General features: G+C 53.9%; 1 protein-coding gene across 3 annotated transcripts in view; it reads left to right on the top strand.

Annotated features, from left to right (window-relative positions):
- The window catches only part of DRD2 (dopamine receptor D2), a 49,933-nt gene extending 35,611 nt beyond the window's left edge, over positions 1-14,322 (top strand). For 2 of the 3 annotated variants that reach the window (XM_055131210.1, XM_055131211.1), the window contains exons 2-8: positions 3,414-3,729; positions 5,700-5,809; positions 7,764-7,900; positions 8,798-8,988; positions 10,005-10,091; positions 11,133-11,460; positions 12,993-14,322. In XM_055131210.1, coding sequence (XP_054987185.1) covers positions 3,445-3,729; positions 5,700-5,809; positions 7,764-7,900; positions 8,798-8,988; positions 10,005-10,091; positions 11,133-11,460; positions 12,993-13,186 — 1,332 coding nt within the window. In that variant the 5' untranslated portion in view covers positions 3,414-3,444 and the 3' untranslated portion in view covers positions 13,187-14,322. The remainder of the gene's footprint in view (positions 1-3,413; positions 3,730-5,699; positions 5,810-7,763; positions 7,901-8,797; positions 8,989-10,004; positions 10,092-11,132; positions 11,461-12,992) is intronic. The other variant, XM_055131212.1, reaches the window with a different exon arrangement.
- Positions 14,323-18,139: the final 3,817 nt, after the last annotated feature.

Genomic DNA, 18,139 nt, shown 5'->3' with positions numbered 1-18,139 from the left:
TTAACAAATGCACCCACCCTCTTGGGGTGTTGTATCTATAGCAACATTTCACATGTGAGCAGTTTTCTTCCCAAGTGAACTCAGGACCTCCGATTCAGTTTAGTGAACATCTGTTGAACACTTTCTGCCTGCAAATCACAGAACTAGGAGTGGTGAGTGAAGATTGAAGTAATCTTTTATTTGGTTATTCCTCCAAGAAGATGAAGTGTGAGCTGGGTACGTGTGTGTGTGTGCGCGCGCACACACACACACACACACACACACACACACGGAGAATATTCTGGAACAGAACTGTGGAAGGATGTGTGGGAGCCAGAGCAGGGATGGAGGAAGCCAGTCAGGAGCACTTAGGATGACTTCCTGGGCCCAAGGATTCAGATAATTCAGAGCAGATCTTGCTTTGCAGATCTTGGGCAGGACTGAGGAAAACAATGGAAATTACCCCAAATATTCTCTCACTTATACAGTGGGGAGTAATTAGAGTCTCAAAAGGTTATGAGGATAAGTGAAAGGGTCTATTGACAAGCGAAAGAAGCATAGGAAAACTATCAAGTCCTTTATAAGGATATGAAGCCATAATCAGGGGTAGGCCCAGATTGGGCCACAGGAAGAAAAGTGTGGGGGGAGGGCACTGGGACCTGAGGGTGCCCATCAGAAGCGACTGGCCCTGGCTGAAGAGGGACTAACGATGTGGGAGGAAGGGAGAGGAATGATAAGAATCCTGGGGATGTTGTGACTCATGGACCACCCCCCTCCACCCTCCCATCCCCCCACCACCGTCACCCAGACGGCACAGTGTCCTAGAAGACCCCATAGATTCTGATTCAATAATTGCGTTCCAGACACAGGTGTCCTGCTGTGTTGCTCCCAATGCGAAAGGGATGAGTCAGCTCTGCAGATAATGGCGTCAGTGAGTCTCGGTGCTCTAGTCCATCAGTCTGGAAGACTTGTCATAAGGATGTCATTCACATCTCCCCGTGTGCAGCAAGGGGATTTGCTTTCCTCTCGAACTCCAGCATGACAGTGCCAAACTGAAACTGCAGAGCATGTCTCTCACACAGGGCGATGAGGTGCCAAGGTGGACAGGCTGGGGTTCCCTCCAACTTATCTTAGAGTGTCCCCACCTTGGGGATGGCGCCATGTTCATTTTCCATGGCAGAAATTGGCAGTTTCAATTCCTTTCGGGTACCAAAACACCTGGTGCTTTGTGCACAATGCCTTGAAATTCTTGTGAATTTAATTCCATGCTGTGAAACAGGAGTGCTTTTGTTAGCAGGAAAGCTGTATCATAAGTGTATTATGTTTCAATCACAGCCAAAGCACAGGCTGTCACGGTCCTCCATGCCTGCCCTATGCCTTTGTAGCCTGCCTCTGGGCCCCTCTGCTTCCTTTGCTCGCCCCAGGCAGAAATTGTCCCCTTCCGTTCCTTCCCCTGCTGAACGCCCTTCCCAGTCCCACAGCCCCTCCAATCTAGTCAATGACCAACTTCCATGAAATTGACTTTTAAAAAAATATTTATTTATTTTGGCTTTTGAGGTCACACCCGGAGATGCTCAGGGGCTACTCCTGGCTTTACACTGTCACTGTCATCCCATTGCTCATTGATTTGCTAGAGCGGGCACCAGTAATGTCTCCATTGTGATACTTGTTGTTACTATTCTTGGTATATCGAATACGCCACAGGTAGCTTGCCAGGCTCTGCCATGCAGGCGAGATACTCTCTGTAGCTTGCTGGGCTCTCCAAGAGGGGTGGAGGAATCAAACCCAGGTCAGTCGCATGCAAGGCAAACATCCTATCCACTTTGCTATTGCTCCAGCCCCCTGGCTTTACACTCAGGAATTATTCCTAGTGATAAATGCTCAGGGGACTAGATGGGATGCTGGGGATCAAACCTGGGTTGGCCATGTGCAAGGCAAATAAATGCCCTACCCACTGTGCTATGGTTCTGGCCTCCGAAACTGACTTTTTACTTAACTCCAATTCTGAATCCTCCCCCCCCCCCCCCGACACACACACATCCTCATTCCCGAAGCCTTCCGGAAACCACCATTGCTTATCACTCCCTCCTCTCAGATTTCTTCCACATCACAGCAGCTCTGCACCCAGAATTTTAGGGATTCCCAAGTTTACAAGACCAGATCTGTCTGACCATGAACCGCTATGTCCTACATTTCCTCCTAAACATTTATTGCTATGAAGGATGGAATTGTGTTTTTGCTTGCTGGAACTCTCTCTTACTCAGTTGCATGGCAAACGCTTCCTATTTCCTCCTCCATGTTGCCTCCTGTAGGAAGGATCTTACCCCTGGACTGAGATCCTTTATCTCGGGGGCTCTCGGGCACAAATGTAGAACCTCACCATTTCTTACCTGGGTTCCTACAGCCACTCAGCTGGTGTCTTGCAACCCAGTTTGGCATTGCCCTTCCACTCTCTACACAGTTTGTGGACTGTGCCCATAAATGGTTTGACCTTGAGAAAGAGTCCTGTCTCTTTTAGTAGTAGGACAAGTCTCTCCAGAAAGGCAAATTGTTCCCTTGTCCTGGGGCCTGTCTAAATTCCTAGAATGAATCTGCCAGTGGTCTTCAGTCTTTTTTTTTTTATCTACAAACTGGCACTGGTTTGTGCACTAGTGGTTGAAAATCACTGACCCTTATGCCGTCCAACACTTTCACTTGTTTCGGCCTCTCCAATTTAACTCATGCTGTCTCCTGTGTTCTAGCTACTCGGGTCTCTGTAGAGCCCTCCTCAAGGGCATGCACATTCTAACTCTGTCTTTCTGTAGGTCTATAGCATTCCTCCCTGGCTCCCACCTTTCTTTACCTGGCTAATTCCTACATACCCCGTAGTGTCTGTTGAAGAGCACTTCCTCTGGGAAACCTTTGAATCCCAAAACATGTGACTTGCCTCTTTCCCTATTCTGTTTTTGGTTGTGTACCACTTCCCAATTTCATCGCTTAATTAATTGACTGTTGTTTCTATTAGCGTGTGAGCTACAGAGCCATGTTTATTTTGTTCCACATTTTTAACACTCCGTAGAACAATGCTCAGTAAATGTTTGCAGTGTTGAGAATGCATGAAGACATGTTTCTGCTCCCACCACTAAGAGGTGGAATCTTGTCAGTAACCTGTGCAGTTACATGGGATGTGCTTAACTAGTATTTGTTGAATAAATGAATGAATGATCAGGTCTTTTCAAGCGCGTTCATTTTATTATAAGGAATTAGACATTCTTTTTTGTTTCACATCTGTAAGAACCTACTTAGAGCAAGCACTCTTCAGAAAATCTTTGATTGTGATACTTAAAATCCCAAGACAGGACACAGCCCTCTTCCTGCCCATAGGATTGGTTTGATCAGAAAGCTTTGTTCTCAGGGCTCTCCTGCTCACTCTTGTGTTCATCTTCCCTGGCCAGAGCCTGGTCACCCAGTGGCCCCGCTACCCCAATGGATCCACTGAACCTGACCTGGTACGAGGATGACCTGGAGAGCCAGAACTGGAGCCGGCCCTTCAATGGGTCCGAAGGCAAGGGCGACCGGCTTCACTACAACTATTACGCCATGCTGCTCACCCTCCTCATCTTTATCATCGTCTTCGGCAATGTGCTGGTGTGCATGGCTGTGTCCCGTGAGAAGGCGCTGCAGACCACCACCAACTACCTGATCGTCAGCCTCGCAGTGGCCGACCTCCTTGTCGCCACACTTGTCATGCCCTGGGTTGTCTACATGGAGGTAGGTCTGGGGTCCCTGCTGCTCTAGCGCCCTCTCCTGGAGAAGCGTCTTACCAACACTTTGGGTGGGATTCTCAGGTGACCACTTCCTCTACTCTGGGCTCAGCTTTATCTCCATAATCAAAAAGTGGGTTGTCTCCTTGGCCATTCAGCTGTGGTTACAGAGACCTTATAAAGAGTCCGGCATCTTTCTGTTGGCATTGTTCTCAAATATGCCTCTGGGTAGCCTCAAGACACTGACATTAGTATTGCCATTCTCCATCAAGAACCAAATAGTTAGGAAGGTTAGGTGACTTCATCTGCACTGTACAGCACTCTTGCAGTTCACGAGGTCACCTCCGAAAATGGGAATACTTGATGAAGATCCTCAAGATAGGAGATGTTGCTCTTTTGAGGTCCAAAACATATTTAGAAATGGGGATTGATAGGGGTTGGGAGCGATAGTATAGGAGCTTGGGCGTTTGCCTTGCACACACCAGAGCGGGTTCAATTCCCAGCATCCCATATGGTCCCCTGGGTATGACCCAAAAAGCAAAAAAAAAAAAAAAAGCAACATGTTTTTCTCCTGCTCCTCCTCCTCCTCCTCCTCCTTCTCCTCCTCCTCCTCCTCCCCCTCCCCACTCCCCCTTCTCCTTACCTGCTCCCATTTGGTTCTAGTGCTGTGTCTGCAACCTCCAGATCAAGGTCCCCAGGAACCACACGTCTCCTTTCCTCAGAGAGGAGTGTGTCATTAATTATCTGTTGGTTAGACCCTGATGCTGTCCAACTCTGAAATAGGGATGTCAGTTGATGCCAGGGTTCCAGGATTTGGAGGAGTATCCATCCATTTTTAAAAGAAAACTGGAAATGTATATGAACAGACTTGTGGGAGGGGAGACTGGTCACAAGGAGCACCCTTTCGTCTTTCTACCCCAGGGGTCCCCCTGATTCCTGTTATTGCTTCTACACTGGCCCACGGGAAGCTCCAGGCCACTCCCTTGCTTCCTTTAGCACAGGCAGAAATCTTCAAGATGCTCTGACTGAGTGCTCAGAAAGAACAAATAAATTACCCAACCACGGATCTCAGACCACATGCAGGTGTTTGTGGCCAGGGACCAGGGGCCAGTAGGCCTGATCCCCAAGTTAATTGGAAGGTGTAGAACTCCATCCATCCCTCCTCCTCAGGATGGGGTTTGAAGGTCACTCCCTGAGCAGCTTCTCAAGGCCTGTACCCCATCTGGGCTCTTTCAAAGAGGGGTCCCAGGACTCAAACCATCAAGATCTAAGGAGGGATGTTGGGGGTAAACAGTCTCTGCTACAGTTTCTTCATACATAAAGCGCATACGATTACATAAAGACAGCAATCGTATCAACATCATGCATCTCTGCTTTTTAAGAAAATAATCACAAGTTAGTATTCCAGAAGGTCCTAGTATGGCTCTCTAGTTCGTAGCATGCTGGCCCCATGCTAACTGTGACTGTAGTGATGAAGAGGATGATAGATATTTGATGCTTCCCACAAAAATACAATCTCCCCATGCCCTGAAAGAGGTTCTCTCTGCCTAGAGTGAGGATTACACTGCTCAAGGAACCTGACCTTGATCTGGGCCTTACAGACCCACCATCCCTACACAGATGCTAGGGAAGGCCACAGATGGACTGGAGGGGGGCTGGGGATGCCCTGCAGAGTCCTTAAATAGTATTTAAGGAACGTGTTTGGCAGCCTTTCAAAGGGGAGGTCACTGTTTCAGTCACCCAGGAGATGGTATCTCAGGGCACCGCATTCACCCTCTTCGAGAGCTGGACAATGACTCCTATGTCCAGGGCCCCAACTCAGTTCCTGTCACTGACCCCTCTCTCTGAAGACCATGGCCAGTGCCCCCACTGAGCCCTACAACTGCCTGCTGCCTGATCTGTTGCCCGGGGTGGAGCTGTGGGGGTTGAGCTGACCACTGCCTCAGCTATCTACCCAGCTCTTTGCTTTGCCCCTAGGTGGTGGGTGAGTGGAAGTTTAGCAAGATTCATTGTGACATCTTCATCACCCTGGATGTCATGATGTGCACAGCGAGCATTCTGAACCTGTGCGCCATCAGCATAGACAGGTAAGGCCTCTGGACAACGCGAAGGGACTGGCCAGGCCCATCACCTTCTGGGCTGTCTTCCTCGCCTTTCGGATGAGGCCCGCTGTGAGACTTCCTGTTGGGGGGCACACCTCCCGTTTCTCATGTGTGTGCATATGTGTCTGCATGTCTGTGCGCAGATTGTGAGAGTACAGGGCCCTTGGTCCCCAGAGAGACTCCCTGTGCACAGTGACGCTCCCAAGAATCCCAGCTGAGGAGAAAGTCCTTGTCCCTGACAGAAGCCCTTGTGCCATCTCTTCTGACTTCTGTGACCTTGGGCAGATTATAAGAACCTGGAGCCTTGTTTCATTGCTCAGTTATGAGGATCTTGGCTACCTGGCATTAGCCTGATGGCTGGGTTGGCATCAATGTGTCGATGGCTGGCTAAGAGCACAAAGCCAGGACGGTGCCAACTGCTCCAGTCACTAATCTGTATCCTAGAGCTTTGTTCTCCTCTGCACCATGGGCCAGCACCATGGGCCACCCAGGTCCCCAGAGGTCCTGGCCCTACTTCCCTCACAGGATTCATTTTGGTTCTTTTTCTGAAGATCCTAAGTCAGGGGGGTGGCCAGAGTCGCTTCAGCACATGCAGCTGCCCTGAGGATTATGCTCACATCTTCATGTTTGCCCAAGACATGTTTTGGTTCGGTTTATTTAGCCATACACGGTGGTGCTCTAACATCACTCCTGGTGGGCTCACATATGGGATCCGGGGGCCATATGTGGTGTGAGGGGGTGGGGGTTGGACCTGAGTTGACTTCATGGTAAGCAAGTGACTTCCCTGCTTTTCTGTCTCTCTGGCTCAATACTATTTTGTTTTGGGGGGTTATACTCAGTGGTGCTTGGAAGCTATTCCTGGCTCTGTGCTCAGTGGTTGGTCCCGGTGGTGCTGGGGCTCAAGCCAGGCTTCCTGTGCTCGGTTGTGGAGTTTTCTCCTCAGCCCCTTGCCCTAGACACTCTTTAAGTCACTGAGTTGAATATTTGCTGGGCCTCTTGAAGAATTCTTGGAATCCGAGATAAAATCATGTGTGAGAGGTGCTGGGTAGAGGATATAAGCATTATCAACATGGGTATTTTTAAAATTTTCTGTTGAATTGGGCATCAGCTTTGCTCCAAGGGGTCTGTTTACCACCATTAACACCTCCCCCACCTCCTGTGGGCACAGCAGGGGTGTCAGGCTACGTTCTCCAAACCCATAAAATGGGATATGTCTCATATCACATACTGTGTAGGTGGGAGAACCTGGCTTAGTCTCTGCCTCCAACAGCAGTCAAAACCTTTCAGATGCTAGTGGGGAGACCGGATTCATAGATGGGGGGTCAGTGCTAATGAGTCATTCACCGAGACTTGAATGGGAATGACCAGTGTCCTCAGTGTGTGACTCGGAGACGGGCAGTGGGAGGGGGATTGAGAGCAAGGTTGTTCAAGCTTCTTCCACTCATGACCCCATTTTGCCTGAGACATTTTTATATGACCTCAGATATATATAAGGACACAGAATGGGTAGGCAGATCAGGGGGTCAGAGAGATAGTGGAGCAGGCAAGGTGCTTGCCTGGCACCCTAAATGGTCCCCAGAGCACTCCCAGGAGTGAGCCCCAGGCACAGAGCTGGGAGTAAGCCCTGAGCACAGCTGGTGTGGCCCCGCCAAAAGAAATTAAACCAAATGTTTATTAATGATAAATCATAATTGCTTTGAAAACAACTCATCTGAAAACAATTTTGTTTTAAAATTATGTCTTGCTTCTCCATCATTCCATTCAGCAAGGTCCCCTAGGGTCCCGGCCCATATCAAGGGAGTTAGAATTTAGGGGAGAGTGGCAGTATCCTGGAAGCTGAGGGGCCACCCCAGGCCAGGGCTGTCTGTAAGGTGTGTGTGTGTGACGGGAGAAGGGGCTGTACCCCAGGCTCATGACCCCCACACCCGCCCCCTCCCAGGTACACGGCCGTGGCCATGCCCATGCTCTACAACACACGCTACAGCTCCAAGCGTAGAGTCACTGTCATGATCGCCATCGTCTGGGTCCTGTCCTTCACCATCTCCTGTCCGCTGCTCTTCGGGCTGAACAACACAGGTGAGTCCAGCTCCTTCCATGGCCACAGCCCAGTTAGGCCGAGACCCTGCTTCCGGTGCACTGCCCAGGGCATCTCAGCCCCAGTCTGGAGCTGTGGGGTGGCCAAGAGGCCCATTTGCCACCCTGCACTCCTGCATTGTGGGAGGAGGGCTCCCGGGATTCCTTAGTGCTTAGGTAGTGACTGAGGCTGCAGAGCCTCCTGGGGCAGGAAAGCTAGAATGAGCAGGAGGAGCCCCTGTGTTGGTTCTCTGAGGGGGAGATAGAGGCAACTGAGACCCTCAAACACTGTAGGGTCCTTTGGGGTGCATCATCCTGCAGCTGCATCCCAGGAGACCAGGCAGACAGGACCCAGGGAAGTCCTGATAGCGCTTGGGACTCAGGCTAACTCTCGTGGGGATTCTGAAAAGCAGGCTAAGGGCTCCTCCTTGTCTGCTGATGCCCCAAGTCTGCAGGTCTGGAAGGTGCTGGGAACTCTTTTGAATACAGGTGAGGTAGCAGGTAGGATCAAGATACCTCGTTCCAACCATCAAAAGGTGGCAGACCTTCCCTACAACATTCAGGCAGGGCTAAAATCATAGTTTGAGAGGATTGTTCTTATGTCCATTTTGGCAAATCCTTTGGCTTTATTCCCGTGCTCACAGATGACAAGGCCGGGATAGAAATAAGGTTGGAATATTAACCGGGAGACTTGGAAGGCAGCATTGCCTGGGGGTTTGGTCCCAGTTGGTTTTTAAATCCTGGTTGACATGGCACGTGTGTCAGAGCCTCACGTGCCCAGGCACGCACCAGCGTCTGTCCCTATTCTCTGTAAACGCGCTTCTCGGGCAGGAGGGAGAGGTCTCAGGGTAGAGCCCACAGGGCCTGCTGACCCAGCCTCCTGGGGGCTCCTTTCCCCAGACCAGAATGAGTGCATCATTGCCAACCCCGCCTTCGTGGTCTACTCCTCCATCGTCTCCTTCTACGTGCCCTTCATCGTCACGCTGCTCGTCTACATCAAGATCTACATGGTCCTCCGCAAGCGCCGCAAGCGGGTCAACACCAAGCGCAGCAGCCGCGCTTTCAGGGCCAACCTGAAGGCTCCGCTCAAGGTCCCATGACCCCGTTCCTGCAGGGTCTCCCCTCCCGTCAATGGGGTGCTGGGTCTTGCTCTGGGAGAGGTGTGGGGCGCTCTTGCAGGAAGGGAAGAGGAGCCCGAGGCCTTGGGTGGGGGCAGATGGCAGAGACATGGGTCTCCTTGGAAGGATTCGAATCTCCAGGGGTGGTGAGGTGGTGTAGAGGCCACGAGAGGGCATGGAGGTTAAGTCTCTGAACAGGGACCAGGGAGATAGTACAGAGATAGAAGGGTGCTTGCCTAGTGCACAACTGACCTGGGTTCGATCCTCGGCATCCCATATGGTCCCCTGAAGCCCACTGGGAGTAATTCCTTTGTGCAGAGCTAGGAGTACCTGAGTACCGCTGGACATGACCCCAAAACAAACAAAAAAACCCCAAGGGGGAAAAAAAAACCATAACGTCTCTGACCAGAGCTGCCCTCAGCACCCTCACTGACTCCTGTTCTCACCCCAACTCTTCTGTCTCCCATGCCCTCCCTGATGCCGACAACCTATCTGCCCCCCATGCCCCCTCCTTCTTCCTCCACCCTCCTCCATTGCCTGCTTTGTCCTTTGTATCTTCCCCTCCCTCAGCCCTCCCTGAGGGGGGCAGTTTGTGAACATGAAAGGAGCAAGAATTTGTCATGAGACACTTCAGATCAGATTCAAAGCTGGGCGCTGCCTGAGTGATCTCGGGCCGGTCATTAACTTCTCTGAGCCTCCGTTTCCTGTCTGTTGAGTGGAAATCACTGCACCAACCTCTTAGGATGCTCTGGAGGATGCCCTTGAGAGGGATGTGCGCTGGCCAAGCATGGGGTCTGACGCTTTAGCAGTGCCCTTAACCTTTGGAGCCCTTTGTCCCTTGTCCTGGTAACTTCTCGCCACACCTCTGATCACTTCCTTAGGCCCCCACATTCTTAATCTCTGCCTTATCTGAGCCCCTGGGCCCAGGGTGAGTTCCCCGCATTGGGTTTATGCCCCCGTTGTGACCCGTCTACTGGCTCACCCCACAGGGCAACTGCACTCACCCAGAGGACATGAAACTCTGCACCGTTATCATGAAGTCTAATGGGAGTTTCCCAGTGAACAGGAGGAGAATGGTAAGTGCTCAGGCCAGGGACCCTGAGCCAGCCTGTCACCCCTAGGAGACCTTCCTGCCCGATTTTCAAAGACCTCAGAGGAAGAAACATCTCCCAGAATCCCCCACTTTTCTTCACTATGCACACATCATAACAGACATGGGACGAGATCCAGAGAGGAAGTGCAACACACACACACACACACACACACACACACACACACACACACACACACCTGTGGGAGAAAGGACTTGGCCATGCTAACAGCAAAACAATAGTGGATATTACCATTTAGGGAGCATCAACCATGCCCTTAACATCTCATCAAATCCTCCCAGGGAGTCTGAGAGGCGAGTCTTTTTGCTCTTGATCTTCACCTGACGGAAGAGGAAACAGAGGCTCAGAGAGATTGGGGAACTCCCCGCCAGCTGACCTGTCTGTGAGGGGGCGTGTACCTGCACCCACACCTGTGTGACTCAGGGCCCGCTCCTGTGTTCTGCAGACTGGGGCAGGCAGGCTCTGAGGGCTGGCCAGCAAAGGTGGTCCTGAGGTCCAGAATTGTCACACACACCTCATTCACCCAGGGACAGGAGCACCTGCTATCGGTCCTATTCAGGGAACCCTAAAGAGGTCCATCCCATCACAAGGGCATGGCTCCTAGGAGCTGCTTTGCAGACTGGAGCCCATCCAGGGGCTCAGGATGGGGGACCCGCAGACACCATGCAGGGAACACAGCAAGACTGCATTTCAGCTCCTCAAGCAGAGCCCGCATGCTCGGGAACACAAGTGCCTAAGGGAGAATACCAGGGGCACGAGCAGATCCACCTGGGCCCCCCGCCCCCGTTAGCCCAGTAGGAAAGATGCGTTATTGAGTCGCATTGCTCAGGGAAGGGAGGTAGAGATGAGCCTTTGGACACTGCTAGGTCCCAGATGCCAACAGAGCGACTCTGGTGTTTGTAGGAGGCACCAGACAGGGCCAGGGAAAGGCTGGGTGAGGCCATGTGAGTGGCTGGTCTGGAGAACTTGCCCGGCTTTCACCCAGAATGCTCTGCCTCTGTGCAGGATGCTGCCCGCCGTGCCCAGGAGCTGGAGATGGAGATGCTGTCCAGCACCAGCCCTCCAGAGAGGACCCGGTACAGTCCCATTCCACCCAGCCACCACCAGCTGACCCTCCCCGACCCATCTCACCACGGCCTCCACAGCACTCCTGACAGCCCCGCCAAACCAGAGAAGAACGGGCACGCCAAAAACCACCCCAGGTTTGCCAGGTTCTTCGAGATCCAGACGATGCCCAATGGCAAGACCCGGACCTCTCTCAAGAGCCTGAGCCGCAGGAAGCTGTCCCAGCAGAAGGAGAAGAAAGCCACTCAGATGCTCGCCATCGTGCTAGGTGAGTCTCCTGTGCTGCCCAGCTCAGGCCCACTCTGAAGGACAGTCAGTGAGTCCTGTTTCCTGCTGTTCCCTTCCCTGTAGAGGCCAGTGATCAGTCACAGGGCTGGCACCGGCCAGGTCCACTGACATTATCTGTCAGGGAGAGGCTCTAAATCTGTGCATTTTAGAGATGGGGCTTAGGGTTGGACTCTTGTGCCTTGGCTGTGAGGCATGTGGGATTCGCAGCTCCACCCTCTAGAGCCTGGAGTCCGCTAGTGTCCCCTTCCCTAGGGTAGGTTTTGGATCAGGGCTGGTGAGATAGTCATGCTCCAGGGTGGCCAAGGTTGCAGCAACGGAGAAGTCAGAGTGGCCTCAGTGGTGCGGAGTGTTGGTGCTCTCAGGAGAAAATGGAATGTCAGTCTGTTGGACTCCGCCATGGTTGTGTAGGGCTGGGTCAGCTGTGAAAGAGGTCCCGGCAAAGGGACACGGAGATAAGAAGGTCAGAAGTCAAGAGCTGAGACTGAAGATGTGACTCAAGTGGTAGGGCACGTGTCATGTTGAGGGTTTGAGCCTTGGCATTGCATGGCTTCCTGGAGCACTTTGATAGCTGCCCCCCTAAGAGCCATGGGTGGGCCCTGGAGAACTGCTGGGAGAGCACCTCTTCCCCCCCAAAATAAGAGAGATCCAGAGCTGGATTTGGTGGCTGGGAACCAGTGGATGAGGCTCTGCTTTCCTCTGTCACAGCCATGCGTCATCCTCCTCTCGCCGCCGACCCATGATATGAGGGGGGTTGTTAGTGCTCTCCTCAGCTGATGTAGAACACACGCTACAGCAGCGTAATGGACAGCTGGTGGTCATGTGGCCTATGGTGACAGCAGCTTGGAGCTAGGCTCGCGGAGATGGAGGCTCTTGCTGTGTTCACCGTTCTTTGCAGACCCCGCCCTCCTGCCCCTCTCTGGGGGCTCCTGTCAGCCTCTGAGCCTCCTGTACACATACAGCTTCCATGCTAATTTGCCTGCCTGAGTCACAGTGGGAAGAAGGTTGCTCTAGGGGAGAGTGTGGTCCGCAGCAGAGGATGGTGTCCACTGGGAGTAGGGGGAGTTGGGGGAACACAAATTAAGAGCCTGGACATTGGGGACTATATGCTCAGGAGGCATTGCTGTTCTGAGGTGGACGGAGCCAGATGGTTGCTTTGCTCTTAGTTTCCCCTCTTATTGCACTCTGAGGTGAACAGAGTCCCCACTCCCAAGGAGGACGTTGTCTTCAAAGATGACATTTCTACCAACTGAGTCACACCAGGATGTCATCGTGGGCTTCCATTGCCATTCCTTTATCCTTGCCTAGGAGGTAGATGTACTTCTACCCATTGACAGGCAAGGAAAAGGTGAGGGCCCTGCAGACGAGAACCCAAGCCCACAATTCTTTCAGGAGGGCGCTGCTCCAGTCCAGAGCCTCCGTCTGGGCCAGGGCAACTGAGAGCAACCGGGTGACCTTGAGAGCCTAGCATCTCCCTGGCCCTGGGGTCCAGCCTGACCACACCCTCTCCCCCAGGCGTCTTCATCATCTGCTGGCTGCCCTTCTTCATCACCCACATCCTGAACATACACTGTGACTGCAACATCCCGCCTGTCCTGTATAGCGCCTTCACGTGGCTGGGCTATGTCAACAGCGCCGTCAACCCCATCATCTACACCACCTTCAACATCGAGTTCCGCAAGGCCTTCATGAAGATCCTTCACTGCTGACCGTGCTGCCCGCCTGCCCAGCAGCCCGCTTCTCACATCCCTGCCCGGGCCGGCCGGGCCTCAGGCCCTGGGCGCCAGGGGCAGGAGGGCACTGGGTGTTCGGCCCGTTCTCTGCCCTCACAGGCCCTGCAGTGTTAGCTTGGCACCATGCCCCTCACTGCGCACTACGCCGTCTCTCTGCCAGGGGAGTGCTAGACAGCTGGGGCCCCCGACTTGGGTGCAGCTTGTGGAGTCCCCCCACCCTCACCCCCTGCCACACACATACACACACACACACACACACACACACACACAAACACACACACGCATCTCGGCTCCCTCTCCTTGGCACCAAAGATGCAGCCACCTTCCTTGACCTTTCTCTGGGGCCCCGGAGTTGTGGGGCCCGAGTTAGGCCTCAGAGGCTGTTCTCTATGGGGCGGAGCATGGTCTTCACAGGCCTTTTCGGGAAGGTGGCAGAGGAACAGACCTTCACCCTGCAGAAGGCCCAGAGCAGAGAAGCCAGGGCCCTTGCCAAGGCCCCCGGAAACGCGAGTCCCGGGCGACTCTGTAAATACCAGACAGCAGGAAGGACCCCAGAGAAGTTCAAGCCAAAAATCTCTGCCCTCCCTGCCCCCCCAATGACAGGAGCCCCCTTCACACTGCAGTGGGCCCCCAACCTGCCTCCCTGGAACTTGCTCCTGGTGAGTTTCCACAGCCCCGCAGGGGAGCCGCCCTGGTCTCAGAGCATTTCAAGAGACTGTGGGGTGAGGACCCCCGCCCCCTAATCTACCTGCCACGGCTGACGGACTTGGGCACCTCCTTTCTTGTAGCAGATGCTGAGCCAGCCTCGGGATAGGCGGGCGAGGCAGACTTGGGACCATGTCTGGGGCGGGGTGTCTGGGCTTCTGTGGGGGCTGCCTCCTGCCACCCCGTGCCGCAAAACCACTTTCCTTTTCTATGCCTTTGCCTCTTCTCTCTCCCGGGACCCTTTCCCTGCGCCTTAGAGGAGCCGCTGGCTCAGAGGTGGCTCTGACCACTAGGCCTGGCCTGGTCCTGTCCGAGGGAGGAGGGGAAACTTCAGCTTGGGGGTGGCCCCGGCCCCAGACTCTGTAACATCACCACACATGCTCCAAACCAATAAAACGTTGACAAGAGTCACATCTGAGGCCCCTCAGGCGGAAGGCAGGGCCCCCATGACCTCTGCGCTCAGGTGAAGTCAAAGGCCTGGTGTCCTCGCTGGGCCAGAAAAGGGCAGCGCTGACCATGGTCACTGGTGTGCCAGGACTGTGGGAGAAGGAAGAGGATGGAGAATGGAGAAGGTGGGCATGCCCGTTTGTGGGTCTCCTCTCCTCCCCATCCTCTCCTTCCAAGTGGACATGGGGTACTCAGCCGGGCACGGGGTGGCCCTGACCTCAGTAAACCAGGCCCCCCTCCTCCTGTACCTCTGGAGAACCCCGTCCTTAGCCCTCCTCGTCCACCCTGGAAAGAAGGGCCTTGGAGGACTGCTCTGTCCTGGCCTGCCTGGTTCACCTCAGACCCCTTCCTTGGGACCAAGTTAGGGGAACAGGTGGCCCTCATTCCCTCATCTCTGCCTCCAGGCCAGACCCAGACCAAACCTTTTGGGCACTGGCCTGATGATGGAGTTGGCTTTTGAGAAATGAAATAGAAAGCCCCACTTGTGCCGGAGGAACATTCTTAGCGCCCGCGGAATAACAGTGGTGATGACAAACAAGGAGCTGGCACCCACGGCTCAGGCTCCAAGCTGGCAGGGCGTAATTTGCATGCTAAATACCGTATTTTTAGCACCAAAGTTGCGAGCACCTAACTTGCCCTGAACACTTAATTACGGACTTTGATCTTTTCACTGAACCTGAACGGAGCGCTCAGCCCAGGTAAGGATCCCAGGAGCTTCGCGATTCCAGAAAGGGGCAAACAGGCCCCTAATCTAGTTCTGGCTTTACTGACAAGGGATCTAGTAAACAGCACCTGGGGAGGGTGTCAGCCTTGAGAGGGACTCCAGACACCGCTCAGCTACCCAGCCCCACCACATGTGCACACACACACGTATACACACACACATACACACATACATACACACAAACTCACACAAACGCACATATACTCTCACACACATACACACACTCATACACTCACACACTCATACACTCACACACACACACACACACACACACACTCAGCCTTTGGAGGTGCTGGACCTCACCGCATGTTTAAAGGCTTGTTGGGTCATTAAAACCCTGTGAGGTGAAGCAAGTTTAACAGCTGTTTAATGGGATGACAGAGGGGGAGAGGATATGAGAAAAAAGGAGGGAAGAAGGATAGAAAGAGAGGGAGAGCAAGGGGGGGGGAGTACGGTTTGAGCAGCACTGACAGGGAAGAGGGGAAGAGGGCAGGCAGGGGCGGGAGGCGGGGCAGGGAAAGTTGCCCACAGTTGTCATGAAGCTCCACGTCGCTGTGCCAGACAGCAGATTGACAGCTGGAGTGGGCAGGGGGAGGGCTGGGCTCCGCCCCCTCCCTCCTCGGTGCCTGGGGGCAAAGGAGGGAGCTGTGGGATGGGGTATGCCGAGGCGGAAGGGGGCGGCCCAGGCGCTGGCTCTCTCCCCGCCCCCCCCCCACCCCAGACCACCGAGACAGCAGGGCCGAAAGGAAGCTGGAGGCCAGCCAGCTGCCACCCTCAGATTTTTAGCTTCTTTCTCGTAGGTCTCCATCTTGACACTCACTCATCTGCCTTTCCAGCAGGTTGAGTCCATGCCCCACCCCGGAGGGAAGCCCCAGGCTGGAGGGAGCCTTCCGGTTCAGGCCCTGCGGGGCACTGGGCATCTACCTGCCCTCCCACCCCACCCCCAACACCCCCCTGTCTGCAAGCGACTGCCAGTGTGAAAGGCTCAGTCCTTGTCTTCCCCTAATGGGTTCTGGGAGGAGTCCCAGGTGCCCGGACCAGGCAGGTGTCCTGGGAATTGAGAGGAAACTGCATCACTTCCGCCAACCACCTCTTCCTCAGTGAGTATTTATCAAGCCGCCGTGGTGCTCCCGCTGGAGACAGGTGCTGGGAACAGAACACAGAGAAAGTGGAAGTGATGGCTGTCTCCTGAGAGGCCACAGAGGGAAGACAGTCATGGCCCTGACGTGATGCCATCACTATAAAGGCGCATGTGCCCTGTGGCAGGGCAGCTGGGTGTGGAGACGGCCGCCTCTGTGGGCACCGTTTGCCTCCGTGCTGAGTGTGCTGTCACAGCCTGGGCATGCCTGGGGGGAACAAGTCAGTAGGGAGCTTTCAAGGACAAGACTGTGGCAATTTATTGATGCGGGATGCTCTGGGTTCCACCCCGCCCCCAGTGCTCATGGGCTCCTGAGCAATCTCTACCTTACCCCGGCACTGTGCTGTGTGTAGCTCCAAAGTGACAAAGAAGCAACCTTTGATCCGGCCTCCCTAGTGGTCTCAGGCCTGCAGTCAGGATTGGCCTAAGGACTGGCTGGCCTATGGGGTACGTCCTGTGACCCCACGGATCTAGAATCCCTTCCCACATGTGCTGTGGCCACCGCCTGGCCCAGTTCTCTGTCTCCCTGCCCTTCCAGGCCCAGGCTGTGTTGGAAACTTTAGTTTTCATGGATGCAGGGACTGCACCCACGTGATTTCATGTTTACGCCAGCTGTGTTGAAATGGATCTGAGGTAGATGCTGTTTGGGGACGGTTGTATGTCTCAGAAGTGTAGCCTGAAGAAGGAAACGGTGCTTTAGGCAGAGAAAAGCCCATGTTGGCCAGAGCTGCCCATTTCCTCTTGGAGAAGGAAGATGGTGGAGTTGAAGTGATTGCTGTGGGCAGCTCATATGTCCATGGGATTCCCGTTATTCTTAGGACAAGGGGTACAGAGGCATCAGCTGCCCTTTCTGACCCCTACTTCAGGCTCTTCACTCCGTATCTCTGCAGTGGAATGAGTGGGCCATGGGGGGTTCCCCGTGGGGACTCACTGAACTCACCTGCCTGGGGAGATGAAACCCCACAGCCCTTCTCTGCTTCCTGGACAACCCTAAAACTAACCACTGTGACTTCAGGACGCAGAAGCAGCAAATTGTCTTGCAACAAACCCCGCCCTCCTTGGGTTCCAGGAACTCTGCAGGGTGTCTTTGAAAACTAGCTTGGCTTAGTCTCAGGCGATAGCTCCAGGTGTCTGGCTAAGCGTAAGAGAAAGGAACAGTTAGCTGTCTCCCCACCTTTGCAGGCTATTCCCCAGGGCAGCTGGCCTTGGAGTGGCTCTACCTTTTACTGAGAAAGGATACGGTGAACGTGTATGATGCCCCCTGGTGGCTGTCCTCAGCCTTGGCTGCTCCTCTGCTCACACCAGGCTGCTCCCCTGGAAATTCTGGTTGAACTGGTCCAGGGTATGGCCAGATATTTACGCACACACAGACACAGACACAGACACACACACACACACACACACACACACACACACAGCCTCACTCAGGCTGCAGCATGTTCCCCTCCTTCACTAGCAAACAGGGACACCCAGGGATTAGGACAGGGCCTGAGGATGCAGATGTCAGCATGGCAGCAGGGGCTGGCCGGGCTTTCTAAGTGAGCAGAAGTTTACCCCCCCAACTTCCAGCTCCTGGGAAAGTGGACCAGGAGGGGACATTTCTGCTGCCTCTCCTCCTCTTCTGCAGGATTCCCAGCACTAAAGACCCTCTTTTGCGGGATTCCCAGCACTAAAGACCCCTATGAACCAGGGGTCCATGGGAGAAGGTGGGCAAGAGTCTTGAAGGAATGAGATTTCTTGGCATGAGGCAGGAATTCACCCGGGGGGCCTGAGTCCAGTCCAGGAGAAGAAGGGACAGAGGAAGCTGCCCTGCCAGCGCCCCAGGGGCCCAGATCTCTGTTTCACTTGAGGTTCAAGGACCAAGTGGGAGGTCCAAGGGTTATGAGGGAGATCTTAGGGCCAGGTGGGAGGTCCA

This window comes from Sorex araneus, chromosome 3 (assembly GCF_027595985.1).
Source record: "Sorex araneus isolate mSorAra2 chromosome 3, mSorAra2.pri, whole genome shotgun sequence".
NCBI lineage: Eukaryota > Metazoa > Chordata > Mammalia > Eulipotyphla > Soricidae > Sorex > Sorex araneus.
This window is presented reverse-complemented; position numbering and strand designations above follow the sequence as displayed.